At 50.6% G+C, this 23,371-nt stretch overlaps 1 protein-coding gene across 1 annotated transcript; it reads left to right on the plus strand.

The window, feature by feature from the left end:
- Window positions 1–901: 901 nt before the first annotated feature.
- LOC119104237 (zinc finger CCCH domain-containing protein 62) lies at window positions 902–22,251 on the plus strand. Its single transcript, XM_037227901.1, has 8 exons — window positions 902–985; window positions 3,590–3,711; window positions 6,236–6,332; window positions 7,652–7,785; window positions 13,627–13,762; window positions 17,393–17,556; window positions 18,939–19,061; window positions 21,563–22,251. Exons 2-8 carry the CDS (start codon window positions 3,595–3,597, stop codon window positions 21,656–21,658), a joined length of 867 nt encoding a protein of 288 aa, XP_037083796.1. The 5' UTR covers window positions 902–985; window positions 3,590–3,594; the 3' UTR covers window positions 21,659–22,251.
- Window positions 22,252–23,371: the final 1,120 nt, after the last annotated feature.

Genomic DNA, 23,371 nt, shown 5'->3' on the forward strand with positions numbered 1-23,371 from the left:
AACATTTCTTCCCGCGCGATCTTGTGACATGACGACAGTAGTCCAACAGGCGTTTGCTTCCAAGTTCGCATTTGCGTTCCAAAGTGCTTGTTAGCCGGTGTGAGGAAACTAGTCAAAAGCAGATGCTGCCAGTTTTTAAGGTACGGGTGCCTACAATTTTCCATCAAGGCGCAGTATTCGGAGACCGGAGTGTGACGTAAGCTATGCTTATCACATTGACACACAATCTGTGCTTATCTGCTGCCCTCAGGGTCCCCGCAGACACGGCTGCCACTGGGCCTCAAGTTTCTCGGAGTTGAAATAACGGCCCCGTGGAGCCCGAACGCGCCAACGTTCGCATGTTCTGGACCAGTGTGCACCGCCAGCTGCAGCTGTTCGGGACCAGTGTGCACCGCCAGCTGCAGCTGTTCAGGACCAGTGTGCACCGCCAGCTGCAGCTATTCTGGACCAGTGTGCACCGCCAGCTGCAGCTGTTCTGGAGTACGTATGAGTGCGACTGGCCCTAGTCCTCTAATCCCATTGCAGAGTCTCTCGCTCAGTTGTTTTGCTCCACGGCAAATATGAGACAGTCAGTTTCACACAACACATATGTGAATGATGGCGTCGAGGGAGTGAGTACATTTGAGTGCGACTGGCCCTAGTCCTCTAATCCCGTTGCAGAATCTCTCGCTCAGTCCTTAAGGCAGCCCGTTCGGCGCCGCGTCCTGTTGACGCATTCAATCTCAGCCCGCTTTCGTCGCGACAGGCCCGGATTCACTCGACCTGGGCTCCTCGCTGCTCTGGCAGACGGCGGCGTCAAAAAAGAGCGCGGGCCTGCCTAAAATACGCTTCATCCTTCCCGAAATGATGCGTTCGGTACGTACCGACACGCGAGAGCTGACAGGCGCCGGCGCCGGCGACACTCACGCCCCGTCGCTAGCCAGAGACGGACGGACCAGCCCCGACAGCAGCTGCCACTGGTGACGAGAGAGGCGCCGTACAGCAGGTGAGCGGCGGCGGCTGCGGGCACGCGCGGCCCGGTCAGGACACAGAGCAGGCACACCGAGCTCAGGGTGGGAGATAGGACAGCGCGGGAGATGTCTGAACGCGAGAGAGAGAGAGGAAGAGACAGAGAGGGAGGGAGAGAGAGAGAGAAAGGGAGAGAGAGAGAGAAAGTGGAATGACCGTCGAAAAAAGAACGCAGTAGACAAAGCCCGCATTCTTTGATTGTGACATCTTACCTTGCACAACCTTGAACTAGAGCCAACTAACGGCCGTTGTATCTAAAAATTGCTCTCGCGAACGCCAAATATGACCGACTCGACAATTATTTTTTCTGGCCTTGATCGCCGCATTGCCAACGGAATGGCAGGACTTGCACGACATTATCATGACGTCATGGATGCCTAAGAAACGAAATAGTCTTCTCCAAATGGCGTGCACATCTACGCGTACGTGCAGCTCAGAAACTAGAATGGTTCAGATCTTAAGAATGGCGGGCTGTGAACTGCACCGAATGATCTTCAGTATAGCTTTTTCAGTTCAAAGCCCCATACAAATGTGGAACACTCCCTTTAATAAGCTGATGAAAGGGGACGGTAAATAACTGTATGAAATATACCGTAGCCACTATTTAAGTTGCATCAGTTCACTGGAAGCTTTCAAAGCCGCTAAAGCTCAGAGGCGCTATTATATTTTTATGGATTTTACAGAAATATCGAGGACTCCTTAAACGATTATTACATGACCAACAAACGCTCGTCATGGAATCCTCAACATTGAGTCATAATTGATAAGTGAGTGAAATCACGGGCATGCGCCCTCGCAAGCCCTAAAAAGCAACCTACCCCTGGTGTTGCAGCCTCCAGACCGCACACGTCGCCCCCGTGGTAACATGGCGCCAACGGGCGGATGAAAATGATGATACATCTGCATAAAGAGTATTTGAACGCTCTAGAGTATCAGTTCCTACGTTTAGACAGAATTCCAAACGTATGTTCTATCTGCGTGTTTGTATGTTCATAATAAGGGTGGCACCGCATTTTTGCATTTGTATTTTTACGCAACAACTAGTGCTTGCATCTGATGGTGGAACTGGCAGAATCGTTGTTTTTCTGGCTGCTCTAAACAATTTTTTTTATTTAAAAAGCTGCACCAAGATCACAAACGGTAAATATACGCTACAGTCCTCTCTTTGAACGGCGCGAATTAATTTTGACTGGTTTTCAAAATTGATTCCGAATTATTTCACAAAAGTATTTCACAATTTAGGAAGTATTTCACGCCGGTCGTGCTCGCGCGCCCGGCGCCCGACGTTCTGAGTTACCTGCAGTGGCCAGCACCGTTCAGTTTCGCTGCGACTGCAACCTCGGCTATTTCTATTCTTGCTCGTAAGATTGCGAGCAGGTGGGCTCAAATCTTGTTCAAGTAATTTGTCTCACGAGTCGATTCTGCTGGAGGATGGACGTTCTTAGGCAAACGTGGATTGGTCTTTTTCATGTCTGACCTAATTTCGATCCACTTCATTAAACATCAGTGAGACCTCTCACCTTTTTACGTGTAAGGGGCCTCGTGTGTAGAACACTAGGGAGTGAGCACATTAGCGGGCCTCTGCGGGCTAGATCCTTAGTTAGCCGGGGCGGGTCAGGTTGCAGCTGCAGCTGCTATTCTGGTGGCACGAGGGCGGGGTCCCATGGTCGATCCAGCGGGCCTTAGAGGAATGCATCATGAATCGGTCTCCTTCCTGACGCGGCAGACCTTCTGACCCGGGCAGTTGGCACCGGATCGATGCAGGAGCCCTCATTGACACAACACTATTCCTTATCGCCGCGGGTGGTCCAATAATTGGCAGACTTCACTTCGGCTTAAGGACACCTTGGCTGAAAGGGGATAGAGGGCTCCACGGTCGGCAGTGGGGACTCGAACAACGGGCCTTCGGGCCAACGGAACGGGCCTTCTAATATATGATTGTGGACTCTCATTGTACATTGAAAAACACGTTGGACATTTCACTTTCGATGTCGTGTTTTCATCGTTCTGGTGACTTCACGGTAATTTTAATATGTTCACACCATACACCACAATCTAGCAATACGCCACAATTTAATCATTTCACACCATACCTTTCACACAATATTCCATGGATAATAAATAGTGTCAGGGCAAAAAAAACTGTTCACATTTAAGCGGATTACTCACGTATATGTGATCTTGATATTGTGTGAATTGATATATATATATATATATATATATATATATATATATATATATATATATATATATATATATATTGGGTAGTGTGAGCGATACCAGCTGTTGTTATGCCAAATTCAAAATAACCTCTAGAGCAGAATTGAACACCGGCAACCAAATAAAGGGTTAGTTGCAACTTTAATTCGCTTTTGAATGGTTGCAAAGTATGACACCTTCGACTCCCTAGCTACAACTTTGACGCGGCTGTCGAGGCCTTTAGTTTTCCTAGAGTTTAGGCAAACCAAAAAGTATATATCGTGTGCAAAATTAGGAAACGCGTCCTGTCACCTAAATTTTGCGCATGAGTTTGGCAACAGTCATCTGCTACCTCTGACATGCGAGGGTGCCGGTGTTCCAGACATCATGAGCCTGAACATCGTCGCCTCAGTGACGGAGGAGACCAAGCAGAGTGGAGATGTGGTCGCCATGGTCTACCACAACGGCAAGCTCTTCACCGGCGCCGAGGGCGGCAAACTCATCGTAAGTGGCTCCGCCTGAGTAACGTACATCCCTGTGACAACCTCACCTTATCAAGAGTGTGATCAGCACTGGTCTTAGCTATCGGTGTAGTCATCAGCCTTGTCCCTTATCGCTACGAGACTCAGGTATGATTTGAAATCATGCCGCAAACAGCTGCATGCGGTCAACAACAAAGCAAATCTATTGCGGCTGTCATAGTCTTTTTAGTTTTTGTGAAAAAACAACAGCGTACTATACACACAAGCACACACACACACAGCAATCGATGATATTATTGTCTGACCTCCCACCGGAAGAATCTCTAAGGCTGAAGCAATTCCAACTACCGTCTGCCCTTGAAACTGCCCTCAAGTGAAACCGACTGAGAGTCGGTAAATATCATCACATGCAGCACTGGACTTTTCCGTGACCCTCCATCCGACACCGTTGGAGCGGCTGGGCACAAACATCCCAGCCACACCGATCTTTTGTTTCGCCTCGAGAGGGAGAGGGGAGGAGCGGGGCCGGCGCGAGGAGACCGCTCGCGGCAGGTCGGCATCGCCCGGGGCTATTTTTGGCCTGTCACTGACGGGACCCGCAGTCTCTCCCCATGTTGGTTTACCGGGTCAACGGCCGCACGGTTATGGGCGCTGCATGCCGTGAATAGTGCGCTGAACGATGGGCGGGGAGGGGGAGGGGGGCGAGGGGGGTGGGGGTGGTCGGCTGTAGCCCACTTACTCGTGGATGGCCAACTTTGACCACACGGCGCCATGTGAAAGGACTTCAACTTCTAGAGTGAGTCTGGTCCGCTCGCTCTGGGATGTGCACGCGCCCGCGTGTCTCGGTACGAGCTCGGACGTGCTCACCGTCTTGTTGAGACCACGCGCTTTCGCAAAGGGCCGTTACAGGACGTTCGTAAAACCGGCTACTGCACTGTTTATAAGCCGTTTTGAACACAGATATAAGCAAATATTTTGAACAGTGTCAAGAGGCGTGGTGCTAGACATGTCAAGAGCTGGCATTGGCATGTCAAGAGCTGGCTAGGGGTATGTCAAGAGCTGGCCAGAGGTGTGTCAAGAGCTGACCAGAGGTGTGTTAAGAACTAGCCAGAGTTGTGTCAGGAGCTGGCCAGATGTCAAGAGCTGGCTAGGGGTGTGTCAAGAGCTGGCCAGAGGTGTGTTAAAAGTTGGCCAGAGTTGTGTCAAGAACCGGCCAGACTTGTATCAAGAGCTGGCCAGAGATGTGTCGAGAGCTGGCCAGAGGTGTGTCAAGAGCTGGCCAGAGGTGTGTCAACAGCTGGCCAAAGGTGTGCCAAGAGCTGGTCGCTGACTGGCCGGTCAGGGACAACGCCGCTGCATGCTTTTGATCAGCTGTGATGCTGACGGTCAACAGCGGACGGCTACCATCGGACCTCATCGCCCCGGGCAGCTGGTGGTTAACACCGCACCTCGTCACACTGGGCTGCTGACGGTTACCACCGCACCTCGTCACACTGGGCTGCTGACGGTTACCATCGGACCTCGTCACACTGGGCTGCTGACGGTTACCACCGCACCTCATCACGCTGGGCAGCTGACGGTTACCATCGCACCTCATCGCACTGGGCAGCTGACGGTTACCACCGCACCTCATCACACTGGGCAGCTGACGGTTACCATCGCACCTCATCGCACTGGGCTGCTGACGGTTACCACCGCACCTCGTCACACTGGGCTGCTGACGGTTACCATCGGACCTCGTCACACTGGGCAGCTGACGGTTACCATCGCACCTCGTCACACTGGGCTGCTGACGGTTACCACCGCACCTCGTCACACTGGGCAGCTGACGGTTACCACCGCACCTCATCACACTGGGCAGCTGACGGTTACCATCGCACCTCATCGCACTGGGCTGCTGACGGTTACCACTGCACCTCGTCACACTGGGCTGCTGACGGTTACCATCGCACCTCGTCACACTGGGCAGCTGACGGTTACCATCGCACCTCATCGCACTGGGCTGCTGACGGTTACCACCGCACCTCGTCACACTGGGCAGCTGACGGTTACCACCGCACCTCGTCACACTGGGCACCTGACGGTTGCCATCGCACCTCGTCACACTGGGCAGCTGACGGTTACCACCGCACCTCATCACACTGGGCTGTTGACGGTTACCATCGCACCTCATCGCACTGGGCAGCTGACGGTTACCACCGCACCTCATCGCACTGGGCTGTTGACAGTTACCATCACACCTCATCACACTGGGCACCTGACGGTTGCCATCGCACCTCATCACACTGGGCACCTGACGGTTGCCATCGCACCTCGTCACACTGGGCAGCTGACGGTTGCCATCACACTGGGCAGTTTTGGAACAGAAACTTTCTCTTTCATTGTTGTGGTGTCGAGGGGAGAATGACGACATCTGTTCCCCCGTTTCCCTCCGTGCAACGCCTGGAGTTCCATGCCAACTTCTGGCATGACAGGAGACTGGACCTTTTGTGCCCCAACCCGACATGCGACCCATGCATCTCGCTTAAAATGTCTTTCCTTTCCAGATTTACAACGCCGACTTGACCATACATCAAGAAATACAGGCGCAATACAACACAGTGAACTCAATGTGCATCTTTAATGGAGATCTGGTCACCACTGGTTAGTCCAACAACAGTTTGATGAAGGTCCGCGCCAACACAAAGTATTCGCCAGATTTGGCCCGCTTTTTCGAGGGGCCTGTTTTTTTCGTTGCTTTATCCAGCGATACTGACAGATGCGTAGAAGGACAAGCAAAGGGGAGCAGACCCCAATTGACAGCGTATGTTTCCCCAACAGGGGCCCAACAGATAGAACGCTAGAGGACACAGCGCCTTCCACAGTCGGGAACTGAAGGTCTTTCCCGTCCCAGTCCCGGGTTATTGCAGTCCCGTGTGAAAAGTACAAAGTATAAAAAACATACAAGTACAAAACGTATGTTGAAGATACTCATTCACCGGCTATCAAAAGCATCAGTGCTCAACAAGCGCGCTCTCACCGCACGCACAAAACTCTGCTGTGTTAGCTGTGTGATGTCGGCCGACAGTGCGTTGTACAATGCTGGCACGTGGCACACGAAAGGTTCTCCTACCGCTCTCAGTTCTCAGCCTAGAGAGGCACCTAAGCATATCTGGCTTGTCGTGCAGCATCCCCTTTTCAGCCAAAGTGATTTGGAGCCCCGTCACATATCGAGGCGACATCCATCGAAGTATCTCACACATGTTAGGCACGTGGTCAAATTTACGTCGGCCAAAAACCTCTCTGGTATCGAAGTTTTCGAGAGCTTTTCGATGCTATCAAAGCGTTTCTGCGTGTCATTACCATAAACAATGCAACAGCATCTGACCTGCGTCAGCACCAACGCTGTTGCTAAAGTTTTGATGACGTCATCTGGGAGGCAGTGCCGCGCATGGGACGGGCCTGTCAGCACGTCCGTACACTGGCGGCTGAGCTCGGACACGTATGAATCCTCAGGGCCTGGTCATCAGAGCCTGACAGTGCACTGACGGGCAATAGTCGAGGAAGCCCCAGAGCCTGGTCATCAGAGCCTGATATTCTACTGAGCGTCGGTAGTCGGGGAAAACCCCGTAGCCAGGTCATTCGAGTCTGACAGCGTATTGAAGGGTGGTAGCTGTCATCATAACAACTCTGAACTGATCATGCCAAAAGAAAACTGAAGCTGAAGCCATGAGGGGAGGGGGGGGGACACCCAATGGGGGGGGGGGGGAGGTGAGGAGCGGCTCGCTCAGGCCTACCATAATTTCATCATAGATGGCTCCTAGCAGAAAACAAATAATCGGCGTGATGCACTCTAACCGTGTTCCAGCCTCCAATCTCACCATTAGACAATTTGAGCTGCGCTCCTGGCTCCAGGCCTTTAGTCATGCTCATGGAAGTGTTGATACCATGCATCGTCGCTGATGCGTCGTGTCTGTAATCAGGTAATGATGGTCTGGTGAAGATCTGGGACGTCAACACTCTGGAACTGAAGAAGACGCTGACCGGTCACGACAATGAGGTCAGGAAGCTGCTGCCCACGCCGGATCGGCTCTACTCGGGCGACATGAGTGGCAAGGTAAGGCGGGCGCGGCGGCAACTCAACCAGACCAACCGCGCTGCTGTCCAAAGGCAACAAAGGTCTCACCCCATATGTCAATTTTTGGCTATTTTACATTTTTATTTCACCTTATTCATCTACTCATGCTGATTTCGGTTATTTGAAGCAGTCAGTTGAAATTTTCACAAATTTTTAGCCCACTCTTTTATCTAAAAGTGTGTGAAGATTTCAATTATTGGTTTAGATCTCCGAATGCAGCATGAGAAGACAAATCAGATGTCATAAGAAAGCGCAAAATGGCTATAAATGAACATATGAACTTTTTGCCTTTGGACGGCAGCCTGTCAGCGACAAATGCGTCGAGTTCTGGTCTTGCCACGGCCACTATATATCAGTGGCTAACTTGAAAAAATCAACCCGGAACATTATTTTGGAGGGATTTGTATTGGTAATACACAAGGACATAAAACACCCAATCAGTGATGTATGTATGTATATAAGCATATGTGATGTTAATCTGGGCCATCCACATGGAGCATGGCTATTACAGCCCTGTGTCAAAAGTATAGGGGATAAGAACCTGCAGGTAAAAAAGCAAAACGTGTAACACGCCGACATTCTTTCACTGGCCACCAATAGCATTAGCGTTCAAACAGGTGCGCTCTCACTGCGCGTGCGAAACACTGCTGTGTTGCTTGTTTCATGTCGGCTGGCAGTGCATTATACAATACTGGCGCGTGGTACCCAAAACGCCTCCTGTCAGTTTCGGTTCTCGGCCTAAGGAGGCGCAAGAGTCTGTCCCGTCGAGTGGGTCGCGCACGCGTGTCGCGGTCTAACACAGGCATATATGCATATAACTATAACTATAACTATATATATATATATATGTATATATATATATATGCAATGCGTATGATATATGTATTACATGTATGTATTATGTTATATATATATATATATATATATATATATATATATATATATATGCATAGCCCTCAGTACATCAGGCTCGCCGTGCAGGATCACGTTATGAGCCAGGATGACTACGGGAAACTCAGCCACGTGTCGAGGTGACATCCAACGAAGTGCCTCACGCAGGTCAGACACATGGTCAAATCTACGTCGGCCAAAAATCCCTCTGGCAGCAAAGTTTAGGATCTTTTGGACTTTGTCAAAAATTTTCCGTGTGCCATTGTCGTAAATCGTGAGACGATATCTGGTCTACGTGAGCGCCAACGCCGTCGGCACAGTTTTAGTGATGTCATCTGGAAGACAGTGCCGCATGTGTAACAGGCTTGCCAGCACGTCCATACACCGGCGGCTGAGCTCGAACGCGTGTGAATGCCAGCACAGGTCGCTGTCGAAAACAACACCTAGGTTCCTCACCTCTGCATACGGTCGCAACGCAGCGTCACGAAAAGTTACGGTGAAGTCCGGAATAGCACGTATATTTTGACGACTGCCAAAAGTGATCAGTTGCATTTTGGTTGCGCCCACCTTAAGGACATGCGAACGGAAACAGCAGCTGGGTGATGCAAGCGATGCCTCCATGCGAGAGATAACTTCCCTTAGGTCATTCTTCGGACCGCTCACCAAAACCTGGTGCCATCTGCATATTGAAATACGTTTGCCTTTTTCTGCGCACAAAAACTGGTCATTCGAGAAAACTGTGAAAAGAAGTGAACCTAATGTCAAACCTTGGAAGACACTTATCTTTGTTGGCAAGTGTCCGTGACATCTGCGTCCCGACCCATCATTTAGGCGCACAATCTGGGTGTGCCCCTGAAGATAAGGGGCAAACCAGGAGGACTCAATACCGTGCATCTGCAGCTTCTGAATCCGAATTTGGTGATCAAGGATGTCAAAAATTTACTAGAGCCAATAAGGCACAGCAGTAAGACTTCCCCTAAAGGTGGCGCCAAGAATGTTGTCGGGGACACTGACTCGGTTTCCGTCGGTGACGCGGACGGAAACCGTGCTGGGAGAATGCAAGGAGATGGTTGTATGATAGGTACTGGTAAAGCTGCCGTTGTACGACCCGCTGTAATATTTCCAGCCTATCGCTATCTCTTTGGAAGCATGGGGACCAAGGCTGCACACAATACTCTAGGTGCAGCCTAACGTAAGCTAAGTGCAACTCTTCACAACATTCCCACTCTTGTAACGGGCATTCCCGTTAATAAGTCCCAGAATCCGGATTCAAGTACCTTAATTCCTATTGCTATCGCGGTATTATTCACACAAATCGCAAGGAGCAAAGGGCCAAACACCGACCACACAACGCCACCTCCATTCGTCATTCCACCGAGCGTGGCTGAGGTCCCTGCAACAACTGACGGCTAGTCGTATGCTCAAACGGGTGTAACCCAACCATCAGCTCCGAGTATGGAGCCGAATTTGAATAAGCGAACCACAAACGAGCAAGCCCCGACTCGGGGTGAGGCGCGTCGCTAAGTCAGGGACTGGTGCTTGGATCTCTTTCTGCGGTGACACGAGAGCCAACTGAGACCCAAAAAAAACTCGTTCAGCTGATCAGCTGTCGTGTCTGGTCCGATCGTTTGTCGGTCTCTCCTCCGAACTAACACCGTCCTTGTGCACCAGCCACCCTTAACCTTGACCCTGCTCGTTGATCTCCCTCTGGATCCTCACCATGCCGGCCGCTGCGGACGGCGATCGAACGGCACGGCTCGGCTCACTGTTTCACGGACCCGCACGACTCTCTCTCCCTGACCGTGCGAAGGCGGCCTGGCGGCGGGCCATAAGACCACGAATGGCGGCGGAGGTAGGAGAGCAGTGGAGTCTTACGAATGTGTCTTGAACGGGGGATGAGCGTCAACAATAGGTAAAAACCTGTCAAAATGCGATCAACTAATCACCGACCGTCGGGGTAGAAAGAACTTCCACAATCAGCTCGATGAAGATCGTGGTTAAAAGAAGCGATGCCGATGCGTTTCAGGCAGCGGAACAGAACAACAGGCTTAGCTGAAGGTTTCGGAATATTCACCAGCAGACTTAGGAATTTATGCGGGCTAAAATAACAGAAGTTACTTTGGCAGTAACAGAAGCTAGCACGGCATTCGCGCACGTTGTCACGGTGGCGGTTTTGGACGATGCGCAAATCTAAAAGAGAACCAGTGAAGAAAGTCGGGACGGTCATGATCTGGTCCAGAGAGAGAAAGTGGTGTGACGAAAAAAGAAAAAACCGCCCACACTCTGGACCAATGTGGTCCTTCCAAAAATCACAGTTCAGATCACTAAATGTGACGAACGGGACTTCCGGGTGGCCAATCAGCACGCGCCGCATCTGGGTCTCCAGGTCCGTGAAGTAGTCTTGCAAGGCAGCTACTGTGTGCTGGGGCGGGCGGTACAGCGGGCAGATGAGCTGACGTCCCCGCTCGAGCGTCAGCATCGCCCGCTGTGACACCAGCTTACTGCGCTGGGTCTGAGACGCAGACAGACGCAGTAAGGTCACCTTGATGCTGGCTTTTGTCATGGCAGCGACGCCGCCGTAGCCTCGCCCGTTGGGGCGGTCAATCCGGGTGATGGAGCACCCGGGGAGCACGACGAGCCGGCTGGGCATGGCGGGGCGCAGCCACGTCTCAGATAGGAGCATGACGTCGCATTCGTGACGTTTAAGTTCGCTGGTGACCTCTAGAAGCTTGGGCCTAAACCTTTGGCTGTTAAGAGTTCCGATACGTAGACCGACGTCGGTTGCCTTCCGTCCACCGCTGCGCCCCCTCCACCCGTGGCGCTGGGGTCGTCGGCCCCCGCCGCGCGGCCGCCGTGACCCGGCGCGTCCACTGGCCAGGAGCGGCTGTGCCGGCCGGCTCGCCGAACCGGCAGCCGCGCCACGCGGTGCCCGAGGCGCTGTGACGTCACAGGTCAAAGCCGGAGGAGCGCGGCCCGGCGGCACGGTCGAGCCGCGGGGACGGGCCGCGCGTCGGGTGGTGACGTCACGCGGCAGGCAATGATCAGGTTCTTGCAGGCCACGCATGTGGTTGAAGGTGAAGCTGACTGGGTGATGAGTGCACACAGGCACCAGTACACGGATGACAGCCAGCAGTCAGGAAACGGGCCAAGTCAAATTGCAAAAAAGGCTGTGCGTCTTATAGGAAATGTGTATCCTCCACAAAGCTCGGAGCCAATCTTTAAACGATACACAATTTTGAAACTATCGGATATTGCTAAATCCCAAATGTCAATTGTGATGCACAAATTTTTAACTCCACAGCTCCTTGCATCATTCGATTTAATTTACACTCTCTACGAATCCAATGACATGGATATGGGGCGAGCAAAACATTTAGACCAACCTTTCTCTAATCGTAATTATAGACTATTAACAGCATCTTGCCTTGGCCCTAAGCTGTGGAACGACATTATGGTTTCATATTTTCCAAGAATAGCTGATATCCCTGTATCAAAAACCATCGTTAGAACATCATCCGCAAACATTTCGTGAATACATATTAACGTAACCAACATATTTGAAGACATTGCCATCCTTTGTGCTGTACATATCCAACGCATTTCATATTTGACCTCCTTCATGTTTCATAGTCAATTTCTGATATAAAGTCATGCACATATACCCATATTCACGGCGCTGGCTCCGATAGTTCTCCCAGCTACAAGCTCTGCTTAGCTGGGTGGACTCCCTGGACATCCAGCTCAAAACACAGCACAAAAATGACCAGGTAATTGCCCCCTCCGACTTGTGTGACTGTACAGCCCTTACTAACACGGTGAATTGAGCGGTTGCAGATTATTGGGCGGTTATAGCGGGCTGTCATTAGCTGACTTTGGCTAATGGCTACTTAAGCCTTCTCTTCTATGGTTTTTCCCTACCTATCACATAACACAATTCCTTCGGGTCTGCTCCACCTCTTCGCCTGCTTTTTTACGTTTGTTCCATCTTCCTAGCTGGGAGTGCCGCGACTTGACTTTATGTTTTCTGGTGTTAACGTACGGTTTACTGCGTCGCTGAGATTGAGGGAGGGGCACTCCTGGTTACCTGTTCTTGGGTAACGGCGTAAAAAAGTATCGATGCATGCTGGGTGTGGGTGGGCACATCACACACTCACGTGGCGGTGAAAACCCAACTACGTAACGGGGGTCACGGCCTGGAGGTCGGAACCTTGCCGAGAAGTATGCTGGTAGGCGGAGACAAATCGGGCACTCAACCAAACACCCTTCTCGGTCTCGGTGTACAGTTGAGAATATGTTCGATCTAGTAAGTCCACGAGCAAATCGATAAGCCCACATATCGATGTAAGCCGCCTACGGCCTAATACTCGACTAGCAGCGCTGGTGTAACCTTCTATATGCATGTGATATGCATTGAAATCATCATGCAGTGCCCGCCCAATTGCCTCCTTGATGCGATGTCAGTAAAACGATGACGGTTATTACAAACGAGCTACGAGAAACATTAACGGGCTGTATGGATTTTTTGATCTCCATTGCACAGCGCATAAACAGCTTCAGAGATGAACACCGATTGTTGATCGCCAGTGAAGCCATTGGTCACAGGTCACAGCTCAAGAGGGCTTGGTCTTAGCGAATGGATATATATATATATATATATATATATATATATATATATATATATATGCGTTTGTACGCATTTGATGACTTATTATCGCATATCTATTGTAACAACAAGGATATAATAATATACATTATGTACTTAGATAATATGCATTTATATAATATAAACAGAATCATAATTCATCTCACGACATTCGAACTGGCGACAGACGCGCACAAAATGCGTACAAATAGCCGTTGCGACAACTGCACGCAGGCAACGTAACCTGCCGCACGTTCTCTGCAAGTGCGTTGTCTGGTGCTCCGCAGGTGAAGATCTGGGGCACCGACGGCGCCGGCCAGTTCACCCTCAACTGCGTGGAGGAGGTGTGGGACATTGCTGTGGCCGGCAGCATCTGCTTCACCGTCAGGGACAAGGACATCACCTGCTCCGAAGTCATGTTTAGTAAGTGGCGTAGAAGGAAGGTCGTCTGGACCATATTGCTAGTCATACAAGAATCGATATCTTGGGTGTTTAAGCGATTAGCCGTGTTTTGAAAGTAACTTGTGTATTACTGGTTCTATATGTGCAACAAATTGAGCGAATCTTACGCGTTCACTTTACATTTTTTCCCCGACGGGCCTCATTATTGTGACATCACTGGCCCAGGCATTAAATCTAAACAGGGACATTTCCGAAATTCTGTTTTGCTTTTTGTGCGCCAGCTTGGCTTTCGGACTAATCGTTATTTGTGGAGCAAGTCACTTGGAAAACATTGACGCACCCTGGCTTAGATAAAGAATTACACTTTATATAATATGCTATGTCGGCCAGTCCTTCATATGTTAAGCCAGTCTGCAAATGTTGGACAAATTTTTTAAACTGACGACGCCTGGATTAGGATAAAAACAATTGACTGCAACTATGCGGCAGCTTTAAAAGTGCAGGGAGACCAAGATAAAAATTAACGCTTGTTTTCCCAGCAGTGGCAAGTGCATCTGTCGCAAAATCGTGACTGTTATGGTTACGCAACGCGATCAGCTACATCGGTAGTCATCAGCAATCCTTTACAAAGATCTACTAAGATGCTTTCCTGTGAATTAGCCTCCCATCCTAAGTTTCCACAAAGAGGCACCTCACATGAATTTCAGACGGGAAGTCATTCCTCCGCAGGAAAACAATGTTGAGTCCACAGTAAAAAGGATAACATCGAGGACGCAACTCAAGCTGAGCAAAATCAGAAGAGAAATCAGTTTTTTGGGCAGGCTGGGTTAACCTTTTTGACGAAACCCCCATCCCTCCCGACCAACTTAAAAAGTACCACCTTTGTCAGTCGTTACAAATGAGGTTTTCCCCTTGCAACTGATGATTGCCTCAATATCTTCAAATGTGGGACATTACCTTCACCGAAGCTTTTTTACACAGCTCGCTTTTACCCGTTCCCTTGTCCCGTTCGCAATGTAAGTTAGTATGCTGTATATCTGTCATTTCTATTGGTTTCGCGTGGCATTCTACTCCTTCTCAGTACGGACAATATTAAACACTTTGATGTTTCGGAAAAGACTTGCCGCGCCCCATAAGACGATAATGACTGAAACAAGTCTTTTGCAGGCATGCTCTTAGTTGCCTTGCAAGAATCAACCGCTCATTGATCGTTGTAAAAAGCTAACCATACATGTAACAATAGCGTGCCATGTTTTGCGATATTTTTGTTCAGTTCCAAAAAGAAACAAAAAACAGTTCTTAAGAATATAAATCTTGTATTTTTCAGCCGGTGTAGTGCTTGGTATCCTCGCCATTACAATCAACGTCTTCAAATGTGTAACATTCCCTTTCCTTTTTTCCTGTAGTTACTTGTAATGCCTATGGCAGCAGTCTCCAGCGCCCCAAATGGTTCCAGTTTCCCTTGGCTCGGCCGCAGAGTCTCGGGCAGCCGGACTCTGACACGGCCACCAGCCGCCGTCCACCCTCTGGCGTCGAGAACTACCGCATGCTACCGGGCAGCCAGGACTCTTACCCCTGCCCTCTGACACGGCCACCAGCCGCCGCTTCACCCTCTGGCGTCGAGAACTACCGCAGGCCACCAGACAGCTGGACTCTTACCCCTGCCCTCTGGCACGGCCACCAGTCACCGCTTCACCCTCTGGCGTCGATAACTGCCGCTGGGTACCGGGCAGCCGGACTCTTACCCCTGCCCTCTGACACGGCCACTAGCCGCCGTCCACCCTCTGGCGTCAAGAACTGCCGCTGGGTACCGGGCAGCTGGACTCTTACCCCTGCCCTCTGACACGGCCACCACCCGCCGTCCACCCTCTGGCGTCGAGCACAGCCGCGGGTACCGGACAGCCGTATTCTGAGCCCCTGCCCTCTGACACGAGCACCGGTCGCCGCGCAATCCTCTGGCGCCGGGCGGCTGCCGCGATGTGTGCCGACAACCGCATTGTTGTGCCGCCGCCAACGTCCGGCCGGGCCCGGGATCGGCCGGCCGGACGGACGCAAGGCGAGCCGTCGGTGGCGCCGATCGCCATCCCCTTTCGCTGTACCGCCGGCCACGCCAGCCGCTTCGCAGGCCGAGGCTAAAAATACCGCCGCCCCGGACTGCGACAGTTTGCCCGCGGGTTAACCCCCCCCCCCCCCTCTCCCCCCCGGACCGCAACGCGGAATCAGCGAGCACAAAAATCGCACGGGGAATCAGCGAGCAGCGCTCCCCAACGGACCTCGCCCCTGGCGTGGCGTCTCCTATCCTTCTCTCGTTCTCCTCTCTCTCTCTCTCCTCTCTCTCTTCTCTCTCCTCTCTCTCTCTCTCTCTCTCCTCTCTCTCTCTCTCTCTCTTCTCTCTCTTCCTCTCTCTCTATCTCTCTCTCTCTCTCTCTCTCTCTCTCTCTCTCTCTCTCTCGCTCATCTTCTCTCTCTCTCTCTCTCTCTCTCTCTCTCTCTCTCTCTCTCTCTCTCTCTCTCTCTCTCTCTCTCTCTCTCTCTCTTCTCTCTCTCTCTCTCTCTCTCTCTCTCTCTCTCTCTCTTCTCTCTCTCTCTCTCTCTCTCTCTCTCTCTCTCTCTCTCTCTCTCTCTCTTCTCTCTCTCTCTCTCTCTCTCTCTCTCTCTTCTCTCTCTCTCTCTCTCTCTCTCTCTCTCTCTCTCTCTCTCTCTCTCTCTCTCTCTCTCTCTCTCTCTCTCTCTCTCTCTCTCTCTCTCTCTCTTCTCTCTCTCTCTCTTGAATATGCACAACGCACACACACACACACACACACATGCATGCACACACGCACACACATACATACATACACATGCACACAATACTGTTTTCATGCATACATGGTAAACAAAAGCAAGGGCAGAGAAGACCAAATGAAGCATGATGACCGCTATCGTTTGAGGCTGTGTCAGTCCACAAATAAATCAGTCCAATGGTGAGTGTAGCCACCACAGTTGCCTTGTCTTTCGCAAGTTGGGACTGTGGGGACATTTCTAAGTATTTTACCTCTCTATTTATCAATTGGCTCTAAAAAAACTCCACTGGCCTAATTTCGAAATGCATGCAAAGAGCAGGTTGGCTCGCACCTTCAATGAATGGATACGATGGGACATCGAAATAATAATACGCACGCATGTCCTGAGGAAAGCTTCCAGAAGTTTTCTTATTTGAGTAATCTGAAATTGTTGAAATCCGTCACATGGTGTCGCTCGTTTTGGTAGTAGTATCTCCAGGCAGGAAAGACGGCTATTTTTGAAAGTTGTCATCTTTCGTTTAAATTGACCAGAGGCGCCAAAATTTTAGAAATACTCGTTTTCCGGTTTAAAATGACTGGAGGCACTGAAGTTTTAGAAATACCCTCGTTGAAAACCCTTTTTGACATTTTGTTTGTTGTTTGACATGTTTTTGATAACAAAATTTTGAAGCCATTTTTTTAGAGTATAAAAATATGACTTAGGCCAAATTGCGATCGGTAATCGTGCCTTCGTTAGGCATGGATACGGTGTCAGCGCCAGCGTATACCGTCGCCTTTCACTTTTAGCCCGCTGCATGCATTCGCGAATCAAAACATTCCTGGTACTTCTTGCTTGACAGTGATGAGCATGCTGCGCTCGTTCTGGCAGGAGAAACATCGGCCGGCGACACGAAGTTCGTGATCCTGACGTCGTTCGAGGGCCGTCCGCCGCTGATGCTGGTTGGCAACACGCTCTGCTTCTGCGACCGGCCCGGCATGGTGATCAAGCTCAAGGCCAACGAGAAGGGACAACCGGACCTTGGCCAGCTTGAGGTCAGTCTGAAGTTAATCTGGGATGGCTCAAGGCCACCATACCGCCAAGGCCACATAAGGCCGCCGCCATATGGGTGGTCAGTCGGTCTGAGGTTAACTGGCTGCGGCATAGTGACGGTCTAGGTGCAATCAGGATGCAATCAGGTGCAATCAGGTCTAGGTGCAATCAGGGCCAGGAAGAGGCGCTGTTCGATTCACTTCGAGGCCTGATCCAATCTTTTAGTCAAATTGGTCAAAATCTGTCTCTTTATGCTTGATTAGTCTTGTCAGTCTTCGTTTGCTACTTGTTAAGTCAATGATTAATAAGCGTTATGGCCAATTAATGGTCAAGCAGTGTTATGGTCAATCAATGGTCAATCAGTGTTAGGGTCAGAGAGGTCGGTATCAGGTCAGTTTATGTGGTTTGAGATCAATATGAGGCTGTCTGAGTCAACTCCTTGTCCGTTTGGAGTCAGTCCGAGTGGTCTGGGATTGGTCCTCGGTCAAAATTGGTTAGCTCTGCGAGCTTGAGGCAAATTTGTTTAACTGTACTCAAGGTCAATCTAAGGTGAGTACGTGCTCAGTAAGACTCGATCTGGAGATAACCTGCGTTCGGTCAAGGGCAGTCTGAGGTAAGCATGGCCGGATCTGAGATCGGTCCGAGCTAGATGGGGTTGTGGATAACGAGTCCGTGGGGCGCGAACACTGTCGTGATTCATTCCGAGGTCATCCCGCGCGAGTCCTGAGTCAGGCCGGACTCAAGTGTCTACAGGCCTGCGCTCCGTCGAGGCCCAGTTTACACGGCATCTGGAACTCGCACAATACAACTGTGGAAGGTCACTGTTGCTGTGATGTCGTTTGTCGAAGACATTTCAATAGAACGTGCAGTTGGGAATAATGACTGCAAAACACCGCTGAGCACAGCCCGCCCGTGAGCATCAGTCGACCGTCAGCCCATTTTTTCTGTCAGCCGTCAGCCCATGTTCTCTGTCAGCCGTCAGCCCATGGTTTCTGCCAGCCGTCAGCCCATGTTTTCTGTCAGCCGTCAGCCCATGGTTTCTGCCAGCCGTCAGCCCATGGTTTGTGTCAGCCGTCAGCCCATGTTTTCTGTCAGCCTTCAGCCCAATGTTTCTGTCAGCCGTCAGCCCATGGTTTGTGTCAGCCGTCAGCCCATGGTTTCTGTCGGTCGTCAGTCCATGGTTTCTGTCATTCGTCGGCCCAAGGTTTCTGTCAGCGGTCAGCCCATGTTTTGTGTCAGCCGTCAGCCCAATGTTTCTGTCGGTTGCCAGTCCATGGTTTCTGTCAGTCGTCAGTCCATGGTTTCTGTCAGCCGTCGGCGCAATGTATCTGTCAGCCGTCAGTCCATGGTTTCTGTCAGCCGCTGCTGTTCTGGCTGTCAACAGGGGCACACCAAGATCATCACGGCAATGGCGTCACGTGGTAACTACCTCTACAGCGGCGGCTACGACAACAGCGTCAGGATCTGGGATGTCCCCGCTAAGAAGCTGGTGGCCACTGGAACCACCGTACGTTGGAGCGGGCTCTTGTGCGGATAGGCGAAGCATGCATGGCACGATACTTTGGAGTCATGCTTGTATGTACGTACAGCATGCATGTGAAGAGACGTTGGAGTCAGGTTCATGTGCACATAGAAAATGCAAGAAGAATGCGTGCATCATTTGTCTTCATAATCGGGAGCGTTTCATTCATTTGCTCACCCAGTCGTGCTCGTACCTTCATGAGGGGAGGGGGAGGGGGCGGTGGAATGGTGTTATGCCAAGACCCCCGTCTGACATGATTCGACAATGTCTATGGATTCAGGCGGTCTCGCACGCTGAACTTGGTAGGGCTTACTGAACCGCATTGAATATTCCAGCGTTCAGTTCTATAAATCTTCATTATAGCATCTATGAAATAATGCCTGCCGTTCTGGCAGGAGACTGCCGTTTGAACACGTGAGTAGTTTTTTCATGTCAGGTGGTTCTCGGCGTTGCCAACAGTTTGATAAAGTAAGATACGACTCTAAACATGTCAGTTACTTATTTTTCACACAAAAGTGAAATAAGCCAAGCGACAAAGTGGGCTTCATAACGTCGTTGGCATATTAAGGAGCGTACTTTACTTCGCATTAAAGTGAGTAGTCTGGTTTTGTAAGGTACAAGCTATAGCAGTTCGTTTTTTAATATCCTAAAAGCAGCGATCTTGTATTTGCTGAGCGATTTCAACTGCAGCGAAATGGTGCAGTCAGTCGTTTGGTGTCATCATAATATCTTATAATATGCATATCTTATGTGGTGCATAAAATAATGCATATATATATATATATATATATATATATATGTATTAAAGGATGATACGTCCGATGAATTGTACTGAAATGGCACCTATACTAATCTCACCGTCGCCGCATTGCTTGGAATCGAACTGACCTTTCGTTCTGGATTCGTCGAAACAGCTCAGCTCAGATTTGGGAGCGTATTTGCTGGCGCGTGGCACGAGGATCATACCAGCGATCAGAAGTTACGGCATCAGCCAGGAACCGAACTCGGCCCGGCCTCCATTCCCGGCTGACGCTCCGATATCTGGGCGCTGATTGGCCAGCGCGGCTGCCTTAAGGGGCTGCAATGACTGATGAATGACTGCAAGGCGGCGTTTTGACAAAATATGACTGAAAATGTTTTGCATTTGAGGATATTAAGGCAAGCATCAGACATAACGGGAAAAGCTCTCTTGTAACTATTGATATATTTTTTAGTGTAAACGACCGCTCTAGGATACAACTATTTCACCATCGAGTAAATATGGTTCTGAACACACGTGGTTTAATTACGCCATGGGACGCTTGTATGACATCAGAATCGCTGCCAGACTCGTTTTGTCAGCATTGATACTGAAGCGTACTTCCTGATTTACTTGCAGTACTTCAACTCGCCATAAGGCGGCTTGTAAGTTAATGTGTGTGATTAACTGACCATCCGTATGTGCGCGTGTTCTTAGCCCTTTCTCGTGGTGGTCCTGTATATTTTTCGTGATAGCGTGATTTTTTTTAACTTGCATTCACATTCCTGGTTACGGCACTCTTCATGAGTTGTTGGATTCCCAGCCTCATTTACGACGTAACTAGTAGAACTGGCCAAATGCCTGGATTAGGTACCACAACAAGCTGTTCGTAATAGAAGCTTGCATGTAAAGCGTTAAGTTGGGTAAAAGTCACCTGGTGTCCGCTGACATGACAAGTCGTGCTGACGCACGTGAGATACGAAAAAGTCATTGGCGATACTTCCGTTGACCTTGTGCATAATACGGCCACTGAGGTGGCGCAATCCGTGTGACGTTTTTGTGACGTCATACATATCTGGGTGACTTAAGATTAGGTGGCGCGAAAAAGTCTACTCAAGTTTGTGTGCTTAGCTGAGAATAGAAAGGACTTAAAGCCTTAAAGGACGTACCCGTAAAATGCGATAAGTTATCTTTAAAATCGCTTTCCAGTCCAAAATCCCATGCGAACGTGGAACAGTCCCTTTAACGAACACACCTATTACACAAATGAAGACACCCTGTTCACCCCATTCTGCTGCCACCGTGATCTCGCCTACCCCCAGCTTAGACATGTCCGTTGCGGTACCTACCTCCAAGTGAAATGGTACCCGGTCCTGACAGATTCGTGATCGACCTTGTCCTCAAAGCGAGCTTTTCTAGATTAAGAGGTGCAAATGCATGACGAATAATTTGGTTCACCAGGTCGGTGACAGATTCTATCTTGATGTGGTGCCTTGGCTCAGCAGCGAACGGGGCCCTGAAGTGACCTTCCTTTCCCTGAGGTTGTTGTAGTAAAGTCAGCGGTTGTTGCTGAGGTTGGCGTAGTGGTTTTGGCGTTAGAGCATTGATGGGAAAGCCTCAAAGTCAACTCCCCAACGCTGGGTGTCGTACCAGTTCTCTCCGGCCACAGCCGGTTCGAGCCGGTTTGCGCCATCAACGGACCAATCACGCGGCGACCTGCCGACTATAACCTGCCGACCTTTCCCAGGTCAGCAACGCCGTGCAGTCGCTCGCCGTCGGCGACGACGGGTCTGTGTTCGCCGGCCTCGTTGGCGGCTACATCGTCAAAATGAAGCAGCAGTAGCTGCCCCTGCGCCGCCGAGCCCGTCCAGCTGCCCACCGGGTGGAGGAGCTGCCCAGCCGCTCCGGCGGCGACTGAGACCGACGGCGCGCCGGCGGGGGCGCGGCTGGCGGGCTGAAACTGGGCGATGACGGCTTCAGGCGCACTCTTCAAACATCGACGGATGGTCCACGCAGGGCGGACGCGGCGCCGCCAGCACGGGGGACGAGCGGGTCCGTCGCGGGGGCTCGTCTGTCACCATCACGCTGTTCTGATGAGGCTGGTCGGGGCAGGACCGAAGGCTGACTGTGACGTCTGCACCCTGGTCACACGAGGACAGAGGCTCACAGCTGGATAGAGCGTGACTGATAGCAGACCCGACTGATGCGTGAACCCGTTTCCGTTTCCGCCGCTGCGGAACCATGTGCCACGCAAATGTTTGGTAGTTTAATTGTCGTGCGCTGCTGGTCGCTGGCTGTCATGGACGTGACTGTGTGGGGTGTTCTCCTTCCTCGACTGTTCATCAATACTGATGCCGTGTCTCCGGTGTGATGAGCAGACTTTGGTGTATCCAACCACCATGCATCGGATTTGTAAATAAATAGCCCGCTGATAAAGATACTCCCGTGGCAGGCTCCTCAGTAAGGTTTTCGGGCAAGCAGCAGTCTCACCTTAGCTCCATCAAATAAATGCATTGCACAATTTTTCTGCCCCTTACGCCAAACGCTTCCACATACAGAGCAACGGTAAAATCCCCTCCCCCACCCCCACCCTCTAACTCCAAAGTGTTATGCTCTAAGATCTGGGCAGGAAAGGCTGTGTTTTAGCTGGCTGCGGGCATGTGCAAGAGCATCGGATCTCTCAACAAATTGTGTAGCGATAGGCCGATAAATGGCTGAACATTAGACGAACATTAGGTGCAGCGAACGATTGCGGGAACTGGAAGCTGGAATCGTAGCCAGCGCTGGGGCGCTATTAATGGCTGGCAGCATAAATGATAGGAGCGAATGTCATCGGTACGATCGCGGACTGCAACGCCAGGAACAGCGTTTTGTCTTCTTAGCGTAACAGCCCGATGTAGCAAAACTGCCGGAACGAGCTGAAAGTTGTGTAGGCTTACCTGGATGCACTCCGGATTTTTACAGACGTCGGCATTAACTTAAATTATGGGACAAAGCCCGTTTCAGAATTCACCGAGCCTTGATTGTCAGCCAACCTTTTCGAAACGGAACGCGTGCGGCAGAAACTGTCAACGTCTTTCTTCCGGGGGAGGTCATCTCTGGTGTTACCAATTGCTAACGGAAATATCCGACCGTGTTCATAAAAGTGCGGCTAACGCACGGATGATGTCCAGCCTGTGACGGGGTGTCGGTGTTACAGACGGTGTTAAACTCAGTCGTGATCCTGGGTAGATTTACAGAATGCAGCGTCTGGAACTGTGATCAGCGCTTCCTATAGCGTAAGGTGTAAAGCTACTGATGTTGCGGAGCGAGTTTATACTTTGCACGTCGGATGCTCTTGGTATTATCACCACGACGGGCAACTCAGTTTTAACAAAGCGCCAATCAAAACACGCCATGTTCAAGGACCATAACGTGTTAAATACACTAACGATATTCTCACTGGTATCAGAAGTTCATTAAAAACCCACTCGCCGACAAAAACTCGCGAACAAGGGGGTAAACACAGTGCTCTAAAATCCCTTGTTTCCGGATCCATGAGTCATCTGGATGTATG

This window comes from Pollicipes pollicipes, unplaced genomic scaffold, assembly GCF_011947565.3.
Source record: "Pollicipes pollicipes isolate AB1234 unplaced genomic scaffold, Ppol_2.1 Scaffold_6052;HRSCAF=7182_pilon_pilon_pilon, whole genome shotgun sequence".
NCBI classification, from domain to species: domain Eukaryota; kingdom Metazoa; phylum Arthropoda; class Thecostraca; order Pollicipedomorpha; family Pollicipedidae; genus Pollicipes; species Pollicipes pollicipes.